The sequence below is a fragment of the Miniopterus natalensis genome, chromosome 2 (assembly GCF_054644295.1).
Source record: "Miniopterus natalensis isolate mMinNat1 chromosome 2, mMinNat1.hap1, whole genome shotgun sequence".
NCBI lineage: Eukaryota > Metazoa > Chordata > Mammalia > Chiroptera > Miniopteridae > Miniopterus > Miniopterus natalensis.
In genome coordinates, this window is record NC_142082.1 from 14975150 (window position 1) to 14986929 (window position 11780).

Genomic DNA, 11780 nt, shown 5'->3' on the forward strand with positions numbered 1-11780 from the left:
CCCGCCCTTCTGGGGTCGCGCCGCCCCTGCCTCCGGAGCCGGGTCTCACCGGAGCCCGCGCTGTGCGTCGGCAGCGCGGCGCCGAGCGCCTACCGGCCGGCTGCTCTCCACCGCGGGGCTGCGGGCGACGGCAGGGGCGCGCTCCGAGGACCACGTCCTCCCTCAGCGCCACCGTGCCGCGACCTGCAAGGGTCCGCGGCCACTGGCGCTCCCCCCCTCACCAAAGAACGTGGAAGGTCGCGGGGCGCCCGAGAGGCGCTTCGGGACGGAGCTTCCGCCCACCCGAGAACAGCTGGGGGCCGGGCCCACCCGCCCCGGAAGCGGGGCTGGGGGGAGCCTCGGAGGCCGGCGGTCTGCGGAGGCGCCGAGCCGAGAAGGACGGGATCGGCCCACAGTCCCAAGCCTGCGCGCCCCCGCACCTCCCCGCGCCCCCCGCGCCCCCGCGCGAGCGCCAGCCGCCGGCGGAAGTGCTGCGTCGCGCACTTCCGGGTGTTGTCTGGCCGCCGCCGCCGCGCGTCTCCTGTCTCCGCGTCGCCGCCACCGCGCGTCTCTGGTCTCCCGGCCGCCGCCGCCGACGACGACGACGCCTCGGGTCCCGGAGCCAGGAGCGACGTCACCGCCATGGCCGGCATCAAAGGTGGGCCTGGGACGCTGGACGACTGAATGGCCGCCCGGAGCGAGGGGGAGGGGGTCCCACGCGGGCCCCGCACGCCCCCGCCCCGGCCCGAGCGCGCGCCGCGGGGCCCCTGCGCCGGTGGCCAACCCCGGACCCCCGCCTCCGCCCTCGCAGCCTGGGAGCGTAGGTGGGCGCGGCGCCGTCCCTGAGCCGGCGGCCGGGACTCTGGCTTCCCCGTCAGCCCCCACTTGCAGCTGATCTCCGCAACCTCGCCCTCTCCCCAGGCATCGCCCCTCGTACAAAGAACGAAGTGGTCCGCGATCTGTTAAAAGTCCCGCAGCAACTCGTTTTGCAGGAGTTTGCACCCGAGTTAGAGGAGGGCAGAGTGTGGGTTTGAGGGGGCTGAGACCGCTGGAGACGCCAGTTACGGAAAATCAGTGTCATTTCTCACTTAAATGCACAAGTGCGATCTTTGGGCGCCGAGCCGAACCGAGTCGCCCAGGAACGTCCTGGAAGGGTCAGGACGGTTCCTTCCGAAACCTCGGCGATCGCATCCACTCTCAGGCCCGGTGCTCGAAGCTCCCCACACCCCTGAAACTGATGCATTTTGATTTGTGGTCTTTGTGCCATAGGCTAGACCCTGTAGGCGACTCCTCTTCTCTGTGCCCTCTCCACACTTGCACGTTGAGACTTTTTCACTTCGTTGGGTTTTTAAAAGATGAAATAGTGTTAAAGCGTAATGGAAAATTAGTCGTTTGATCGTATATTTTCTTTAGAAATAGGAATGTTGCATTCTTTCCAATTAGCAGTTTTATTAGTGTGATTAGAAGCAGATACCATTAATAGTGTTTTCAACTTGACAGTGAACTTCATTGATTTCCTGACCAGCGGCTTTGTAAAAGAAAGGGGCTGCAAAGTAGGAAGTGAAGAACTTTGAAAGCGGTGTTTTTTCTGTGTATTTGATTTCCTTTAAGGGCAACTTTTGAGCTTCTTTCCCAGAGTCACATTTTTTTACTGTTTCATGTTTATTTTTAATTTCTGAAAACATTTTGTTTCCCGTATAAAACCTTGTCATCTGAGCAACTGAAAGCCTTTATAATCTCCTTTTGAACCATAATAGACCTTTTTAAATCCTTGTGTGAAAGGCAGTTATGGTAGAATGCTGTGGTTTTTAGGATGATGCCAGGTTCCCTGTTCTTCCCCATTTCTTCAGGGAACTCGTTAATGCATGAGTTTCTTTCTTAAAATAACTGTAATTTCTTCCTGTAAACCTAGGTAAATATTAACTAGGTGAAAGTCAAATGGAATTGCACTTAACACTTTTTGGTTTCAGTGAGATCTTCTGATTGTTTATCAGGATATTTTCTTCCTGTTGGCCTATTAAGGAGGAGTGTTGCTATAATTGGAGCCCATTACTTATTTCTTGAGCCACTTGCCTGTTACTTTGTTATATATTGGGTTTTCTGGTAACACCTAGGTTGGGGAACTGCTGCCCTCTCCTGCTCTAATTTCTTTGTAATCACAGAATCAGCACCCTGTCTCTAGAGAGTTTAGATAATTGGGCTGTTCCATCCCTAGCATAGAGGCTTTGGGAAGAGAAACCAGACTCATCAAAGTTTTGCTTCCAAATGTTGCATCACTCAATCACAGTATAAATTCTTGTCTTGTTGATGTCATCTAGGACATCCATTTATACACAAATGATGAAATTTGTATATAAATCAGCCTAGTTGCTGATTTCATAAGACTGGAGAAACTACAAGTTTTGGCAACACTTTTGAGCAATTTTCTTTAACCCCTTTGGCATTTATCTAGTATGACTGGGAGATGACATGTCACATAAAATTATTTTATGATACCTGAATCTTATTTTAGTTCCTTGATTTTTTTTTTAAGACATTGTCTTTCATTAACTTTTTAAGAGTGTACTCAAAGAATTTAGACTTTCTTTTTTGATGATAAGAGCATAAATAATTGGGCCCAGCCGGTGTGGCTCAGCTGTTGAGCATCAACCTGTGATCCAGAAGATAATGGTTCAGTTCCTAGTCAGGGCACATGCCCAGGTTGCAGGCTCCATCCCCAGTTGGGGGTGTGCAGGAGGTAGCTGATCAATGACTCTCTCATCATTGATGTTTCTAGCTCTCCCTCTCCCTCCCCCTCTCTGAAATCATAAAGATTTAAAAAAAACAAAAAACAAATAATTGTTCTCTGTCACAGAACAGAGTTACCCTCAGAGACCTAGTCCTAACGCCACTTGCCTCTTGGTCAAGATTGCCGAAAACTGGTATGCTTTTGGAGAATTTTTCTGCCTGATTTAAATTTTTTTGGCAGTCTTCTCCCTCCTGTCAGAGAGCAGATCTTGCTTATATGCAATTCTACCTTATCCTTCTCATTTGTTTTAATATGGGGTACATGAATTGCTATTGAAAACATATACATATACATATATATGAGCATAGATGATTCTTTAAAAATTTTTTATTCTGCTGAAATTCACACACAATAATTGTATTACAAAATATGAAAAAGTAACCTCTGAATAAGAGCCTAAGGGTCTGTTTATAAAGAATGTTAGCTTTAGTGTATGGATTTTGTGACATACATTTTGTCTTTTTAGTGACCTTTGTTTTCTCCAGGATTCTAAGCTATATTCTGGGTACACTGGCTTCTGAATAAATAAGGTGTTACTATATAGTATTTATAGTGGTGAACTTAGCTGTTTGGCAACTACATTAAAAAAAGTAGAGATGGTTTTTTACTTCTTCAGCATTTCTTATAACATATCTTTCGAGTTCAGAGAATTATTTGCATTTCAGATCTAGCCCAACTCTCATAGAAGAAAGAACTGACACTCAGATATAATCACTGTATTTAGACAGCCAGCTGGTGGGAAATAGGACCCAGCATTTCCTGACTTTCAGTTAAGAGCTGTATCTGCTCTGCTATATCAGGCACACTATCTTCCCCTTCCCTCCCCACCCTCTCCTTTCCTCCTGCTCCTCCCTCTTCCCCCCTCTGCTCCTCGCCCATTCCCTCCATCCCTTTCGTTCCTTTCGGTAATTCTACAGATATTTTTTAAGTGTTAAGAGCTGGGCGTAGCATCAACAGAAAACGTTTTCTGTTGTGGAGCAGTTTAAAAGGAAAGACAAATACAAATCAATGTAAATTACAGCTGTAATAACTGTACAGTGTAAGGAGAGCCTCTGCACATGCACATCCCTCTGCTTGGAATGCTCCCCCAGATATCCACATCGCCCAGTTTCTCATTTCATTTAGATCTCTGCTCAGATGTCACCTCATCAGAGATGCCTACCCAGGCCACTGTGTCCAGAATAGCACTCCTTCCCCTTACTCTACCTGATTTTTTTTCATAGCACTTGACGTTTATTTGATGACTTTTTAAAAATCACTTTATTCTCCCGCTAGAATGTAAGCTTTATGAGAGTAAGAGCTTTGATTTTTTTTTTTAATGATTTTAGAGACAGGAAGGGGGAGAGAGAGCGGAGAGATATCAGTTGGCTGCCTCTTGCACGTGCCCCAACTGGGGATCAAAACCGCAACCTGGGCATCTGCTCTGACTGGGAATCAAACCCACCACCTTTTGGTGCACCAGACGATGCTCCAAACAGCCGAGCCACACTGGCCAGGGCAAGAGCTTTGATTTTTTTTCATTGCTCTACTTTCAGAATCAAGATGTGACACACATTAGGTGCTCAATAGATATTTGTTGAATGAATATAATAGGGGAATTGTTCTAGTCAGGAGGTTTGGAAAAACTTTACAGAGGAAGAAATGATTGAGCTGAGATCTGAAGGAAGAATAGAAATTACCTTGGAGGAAAGAGGAAAGGAGTAGTAGGAGGACAAGAGTGCAAGCTCCCTGAGTGTGAAAGGGCCTTACCTTGCTTATTAACATATCCCCAGCTCCTATTAAGTATTTGGTGCTTGGTAAATATTTTTTGAATAAAATGAATGAAGAAGTGTTTGACGTAGAAGAGATAGCTTGTGCTATGACCACATAGATGAGGGGACCTGCTGATTTCCAGAAAAGGAAAGAGGGCCAGTGTCACTGGAGGGCAGAGGGCAAGGGTAGGTAGCCTGCTGTGATTGATGTGTCAGGGGAAGTAAATGGCAGATTATGAGGCCCTATGTTGAACTGACCAAAGCTGATGGTAAACTCGGTATTTTCCTAATCATTTACATTGCATTCCCTTGTGAGCTTCCTCATTTGCTGTAAAATAAAAGTGCACATATTTTTTTTTCTTTCTGTAACTGAAAATATTATGGCACTAAGGACTGAGTAAATGTGTTTAGGGTTGACAGGACCTACATTAGTGATCTAAATGAAAACTAAATCTACCAGGCTACCATGTCAGTGGGTTTCCTTGATTTTGCCCACTTTAATTCAGAGAAGTATATCAGTAGTACTTGGCAATATTTAACTCCTTTACTATTAATTTTGGTTTGTATATGTTCAATTTTTGTCTTGATAACTTTAGACCTTTGTACAAATCTTTGGAATTTTAACTACATCACTAGAAAGAGGACATGTGATTCTTTTAAGCATGTGCTTGCAGAAATATGAGTTATATAGAACTCAAAATAAATCATTTATTTCTTTGCTTAATTCTAGGCCATAGATTAACTATACCTATTCAAGAAAATTGTTTCTGTTCACTGATATATGTGAACACCCTTTGTAAAATACACCGCTTTGGATAGGTGTGTGTGTGTGTAACTTTAGAAACTGTTTCACCTGTAGAATGCATCTATTAAATAGAATGCATCTATTTAATGTCTTAAAATAGTGATACCAGAGAAGGATGTACCCATTATCCTGCATTTTCTAACGTGTAGGAGATTAGGGGAGGAAACCAGCTAGCTTTCCCAATTATTTAAAGATATGTAACAAAATTGATTAAAATTATTAACCACAGATAGCCTTGGACACTTTTTCTTACCAGTTTTGTGCACATTGGGGGTACAGTATGTATAAAAAGCAAAGTCTGAGCTGGAGAGATTTTCCCAAGGGTAAGGCTTCTTAAGTCCAGTAAAGCTGACAGTGCAGTTTCTCCACATACTGCTTTTCAAAACTGTAATGATCTGTGGAGTAAATATAATCCTAATGTCTGGAAGAGCATTGATTGTGCAGATTGAGAATGGAACCAGTAATTAGGGAATGCAGTGGTGTGCTAGCAATAGGTCAGGGCTTTGAAAATCAATATTGCTTCATTTGCCTTGAAGATGCTACAGAAGACTTATTCTGAGACTAGGCAACACATTTTGAAAGGTAACTCACTTTTAATGCATTTGTTTTTTGTGTATTTTTTTGCTTCTGGGATTACAAGTAATTTTCAGACTGAAATATTAATTTAGTTTAATTAATATTTCTACTTGACTTTTTATTTACTTTGCAGCTTTGATTAGTTTGTCCTTTGGAGGAGCGATTGGGCTGATGTTTTTGATGCTTGGATGTGCCCTTCCAATATACAAGTATGTAAAATTTTTGTCTTTTTGTGTATATAAGGATAAAGTTTTTCTACTTTTAAAGCTTTAATAATTTTTTTTACTACTGTAGAAGTAATCCTAAGAAATATTCATTTACCAGGGACAAACCTTTTTTAAAATGCTTCACTTAAAATTTGTTTGTAAATATTTTAGGACACCAAGATGCAAAAAAGACGTGGCTATTACTCCTAGACTACTGCTCCTAGACTACTGCTAAATCTGTAACTGCAAGATAGCAACACAGTAGCCCAGCACTATTGCGCACTTTTGAGGACCTACTGATAAAATTACATACAAGAAAATTAAAAATGCCTTTTTAATACCATAAGCAGTGTCAAGGGACAATTAACTAAGGAGAAAAGTTATGTAAGCAATTACTTTCCCTAGGATAGAGAGAACTTTAAAAAATTACTAAGAAAGATATAGGCAACTTAATAGAAAATTGAAACAGGTATGGAAAGTGAAAGCATATTTTCAACAAATATGTAAAAGAACTGCAAATTGCTTATAAGCCCATGAAAATACACTCAGCCTTACTCAAATTAAATTCATTGGTAAAAATAAAAGATATAGGCACACTGGCATTGTTGTATACTATGAATGGAAGTATAAATAAATAAGAGCAGTCTTTTTGGAGGCCAGTTTTTCAGCTCTCAAAATGTATACTTTGAACTCACCCTCCCACTTCTTAGAATTTCTCACACAGATCTCCTTAACGGATGTTTGCAGAGATGTGTAGTTGGGGGAGAAGTTGGAGGAGAGTATGGATTGTTCATGGCAACCTTGTTTGTAAGAACACAAATAGCTGGAAGCATCCTAAGTGTCTATCAAAAAAAAAAAAAAAAAGTTAAATTGTGGCACATCCAATCAATGGAAATATGAAGCGGCCTAAAAAGAATGAGGAAGAACTGTAATTGCTGATATGTAAAGTTTAAAACATATTGTTAAATGAAAAAATGCAGTGATTCATTCATTTTTTTTTTCCTTTTTCCCATCCTCACCTGAGAATGCGTTCATTGATTTTAGAGAGAGGAGATGAGAGAAAAAGAGAGAGAGAGAGAAACATCGATTCAAGAGAAACATTGATTGGTTGCCTCCCCAATAGGTCCTGACCTGGGATCAAATCCAAAACCTAGGTATGTGCCCTGATGGGAAATTGAACCCGAAACCTTTTGGTGTACTGGACTATGCTCCAATTAACTGAGCCACCCGGCCAGGGCTCATTCATATTTTTAAGTTTATTTATGTGGAAATACTGAAGGATCCACAAGAAGTTCAATAGGAGAGTAGGAAAGAAAAAGCAGGGGAGATGGGAACAACTTTGAGTGTTCACTTTTTGTGCTTTTGTATTGTTTGAATTTTTTTCGTAAGCATATGTCCATTTGTAATTTTTTCTATTCTCAAAATATTTCAGAAAAGATTTTTAGTAAAAACATACATACATCTTTGCTTATCATAAGCCTGTAAGTATGAACAAATCGTCACTCCGATGTGTATGTTATTTTAACTTACTATTTTGAAATAATTATGGACTCTCAGGAATTTGCAAAAATAGTACAGAGCAGTCCTCTCTGCCCTTCACAGCATCCCCCTCTGTGCTGTCTTACACAACTGTAGTTATAATACCATAACCAGGAAATAGCAATACAGTAGCCAGACTGTAGACTAATAGCCATCTATTTTTATTGTAATAAATTCTATATTCTGGCTGAAAGTTTTCAATATTACTTCCAGTTCATTTTCTCTATTTTGATTTCAGTATTTTGAGAGTTCCTAGTGACCTTAGAAAAGTTTGGAGGTGTTCCAGCTTTATGCTAAGGCAGGATATTGAAGTCAAGGGCATGAATTTTTAATTTTAAAAACCGCTGTGATAACATTCCCATTTTTCATATGCCTCTTTATTTATAACCTAAGATGAAAAATATTTTAAATTTTGGGCCTTGGTTCCAACTGTTACCATTTATAAAGCATTTTCTTTTCATATAAGAAATATTTTACTAATTGTATCATAACTGACATTAGGCATGCTGTGACTCGAAATGTTCCTCTTTTGAGTGTCAGGTTATAGCTTATGTTTAAGCTGTATCGTGTTTTGTACATTGCAGTATTCCTTTGGTCCATATTTTTAAAAAGCATATTTTATGTGTAGGAAGATGACATAGACAGCAAAACTACATTCACTTCTTTTTCTTTTTCTAGCAAATACTGGCCCCTCTTTGTTCTGTTTTTTTACATCCTTTCGCCTGTGCCGTACTGCATAGCAAGAAGACTCGTGGATGATACAGACGCTATGAGCAACGCTTGCAAGGAACTCGCCATATTCCTTACAACAGGCATTGTGGTCTCAGCTTTTGGACTCCCTATTGTATTTGCCAGAGCACACCTGGTAAGTGAATGCATTCTTCAGTAATGTCAAGTTTTTCTCCAAAACTCTTTGTTAAAAACATTTTTGTTAAAATGACATGAAAAAGAGAGACATGGGAACCTCACAGATAGAGATACTTCTATTTTTGTTAACTGATAAAAATGATGTTGGAGAGCATGGCTCAGATCTGCAGCACAGTTGACTTACTGATACTCTGCTGTCAGAATTGGGTGCAACAGCTAATCAACCTGGTGCTGAGCAACCACAGGCCCGCCCTGCACAGCTTGAAACATGGAAGACCCAGGGAGATCTTGTGATCTTTGCAGGTGAGACGGTATAAGAGAGGAGAAGGCTGGGTTACGTGTACTCAGTTCTTCCTCCCAGATTCCCCAGTCATAGCTTCACTCATTTATCTCTGGGGAAGTAGAGAAGATGGAAGACAGGACGGCTCCCCCTTCCATGTGGAGAAGGCAATGTCTGCTCCTGCCCCCTTAAAAGAACATACATGTGTGTTTGTACCTCTGATGCTTTCAAATTAATCTGCTCTCTAGATAGAATTTTAGATTTACAAAGAGTTGGAGCAAATTTCTTTACAAACAGAAAATTGTAGAATTCTATGCTTCCTTCTCCTAGCCCAGAATCAAGCTTGCTTTTGAATAGTTAATCATCATTTTTCCATGACTTCGTCTTTTTAAGGGAACTAGAGGTAAATACAAACAGTGATATAGAAGTACTGCTAGGTGTTCAGTGGTATTTTAGGTGATGATTGGCTTATGATTAGAGCCTTGGTTTGCTTTTCATTTTCTTTTTGTTTTTGTATTTCTGTTAACTCAATGTCTATACCTTATTTCCATAGATTGCATGGGGAGCTTGTGCACTTGTTCTCACAGGAAACACAGTCATCTTTGCAACTATACTGGGCTTTTTCTTGGTCTTTGGAAGCAATGACGACTTCAGCTGGCAGCAGTGGTGAAAGAAATTACTGAACTATTGTCAAATGGACTTCTCGTCATTTGTTGGCCGTCTGTGCACACAGGAGATGGGGCAGCGATGCTGAATGGTATAGCAAGCCTCTTGGGGGTATTCTACGTGCTCCCTTCTCACTTTTATTGTAAGCATACTATTTTCACAGAGACTTGCTAAAGGATTAAAAGGATTTTCTCTTTTGGAAAAGCTTGACTGATTTCACACTTATCTATAGTATGCTTTTTGTGGTGTCCTGCTGAATTTAAATATTTATGTGTTTCCCTTCACCTTTTTTTTAAAAAATCAATATGCAGTGTTAAACATTTTTTAAATGTAATAACCATTCACATTGGTTAGGAATTAGATTTCTGCTGGCTATTATTGGGCTAAAGTATATCTTTTCTCTTAAAATTATTTAACCTTCATTATTACAAAAAGTTATAAAAGTAAGTTTTCAATCAGTCAGGATGACATCACTCCCAATTTTATGCAAACATTCAGACTCTTGGCATACCTTATAAACTATATACTCAGTGCAAATATAGCTGCATTTATACCTCAGAAGGGCCGAGTATTAATGCCTGTGCTGGTTTTGCCAGTAAGCAGGTGTTTTGTGAATTGAAAATTATTTTATGGAATTGCTACAAAGGAGAGCTTTTCTTCTCGATTGTTTGAAGAATTTTTGTTAAACTTTAAGGTAAGGGTGTAAAAACAGATTTTTGAGATATGGTTTTTATTTATGTTTATTATAGTTAAAGAGTTGCATTGTGGGAGGAAGTGATGTTGAAATTTTATTTCTATTTATAAGGGAAATTTTTGATCTGTCAGCCTTTCATGTTTTACTATGGGTAAAATGGACATTCGTGGAACTACTACTGATAATGGAAAGTTATATGTTTGCATCATATATACAGAAAACCTTACCGTTTCCTCCTTTTAACTTATTTTATACAGTGTATATATTAAGTAAAATAACTTCTCAAATATAATTTAATAACACTTCAAATTAGTGGTATTTAACTCACCTGGAAAGTAATTGCTATACCATACATTCAGAGTGGCTCCTGCCCCACAGGCCTTGACATGATTAACAAGTGACTTGTTAGCCTTGCAGATAATTCATGCATTAACAATTTAAGATTTAGACCATGGTAATTGTAGTTCTTATTCTCTAATGTTATATCATATGTAATTTAAAACTATTTAAGGCAAGATTCCTGTATACCTCTCAATTGTTTTCGTTTTTATTTTATCATGATAGAGCTGCTGTTTCCTTTTAAATGGCATTTATTGCATGAATTAATGCAGAGTAGCCAAATCCAGCTCTACAGCAGCTTCAGACACAAACCTGACCCCAAAATTCCCAGTAACCAGGCATGATCAGATTATAGTGGTTATTTGCAGCTCCCAATTATCAGTACTTCTTTCAGGAGCTAGTTATGAAAGGACATTCGTTTGTATATTTATTTGGTATATTTCCATAAAAAATTGTTTTGCCTTCAGACAAAACAGTCCTCATGACAGCTATCTTTTGTTATTTTATAAAGCTTATTTCTCAAGAAAATGGGAACAATTTGGGGTTTGGTCATCTTTTTACTAAAGATGCCTAAAGGCCATGGATTTTATAGCGCAACTCAAGTGGTTACTTTCAGCTGTGAGATGGGAAGCAGGATGAGCAATCTGCATGTGGTTGTCCCATTTACACATTAGGCTGAGAACAGCTTGCAGTGTTAGAATGCTGTAGACTTGAAGAAGGTGGTACAGGTTCACATGCGTTAGCTGGTGGAACTGCTGGGAACTCAGTGCCTGTTAGCTACTTGATTTTTTTGGCAGGAAGTGCATTCTCTGGTCCTTCCCCGTTTTCTGTTCTAGAATGTCAGTGCAGTACACTGCGACTGTTTTATTCCCTTGGCCATAGACTTCTTCCAACGGCTGCATATTCTTTCTGTGTACTAACTGCATTGGCAGCATCGTGTCTGTGATCTTGCACACTAACTTGGCATAGTGCTGTCTTTGATTTCTAGGCTAGTTACTTGAGGTATGGATTTTCCATAGAATATGCACTGAGACTTCATTGCCATTCTTCTATGGAAAGAAAACTTTTGATGGTGAAACAATAAAGATTTTAAATATCTTTGTTAGTTTGTGGGTGTTTTTGAAATGAAAATGTACTGCACACTTCAGTTTCTGAAGTGCATTATCCATTTTAATAGTGTGATATAAAGCAAGTATGACAGTTAATAACATTAGACTTTCAGAAGTTTCACTTCAAAAATAAAATTGAAACCATAGTAATAAATATTAAAATGAGCCCTATTCTATGATT

The 11780-nt window shown here is 40.3% G+C and overlaps 1 protein-coding gene across 1 annotated transcript; it reads left to right on the forward strand.

Moving 5' to 3' along the window:
* Nucleotides 1–506: 506 nt before the first annotated feature.
* Nucleotides 507–11588, forward strand: LEPROTL1 (leptin receptor overlapping transcript like 1). The gene is made up of 4 exons (XM_087814145.1): nt 507–637; nt 6033–6108; nt 8323–8509; nt 9345–11588. The coding sequence occupies exons 1-4, from the start codon at nt 622–624 to the stop codon at nt 9459–9461; spliced, it is 396 nt and encodes a 131-aa protein (XP_087670271.1). The 5' UTR covers nt 507–621; the 3' UTR covers nt 9462–11588.
* The last annotated feature ends 192 nt before the right edge of the window (nt 11589–11780 follow it).

Excerpts from the sequence above, each read along its gene's own strand:
- LEPROTL1 (XM_087814145.1), top strand. Across the intron at positions 6,109-8,322 it reads TGTGCCCTTCCAATATACAA|CAAATACTGGCCCCTCTTTG; the intron begins GTATGTAAAATT and ends TTCTTTTTCTAG. Across the intron at positions 8,510-9,344 it reads TATTTGCCAGAGCACACCTG|ATTGCATGGGGAGCTTGTGC; the intron begins GTAAGTGAATGC and ends TTATTTCCATAG.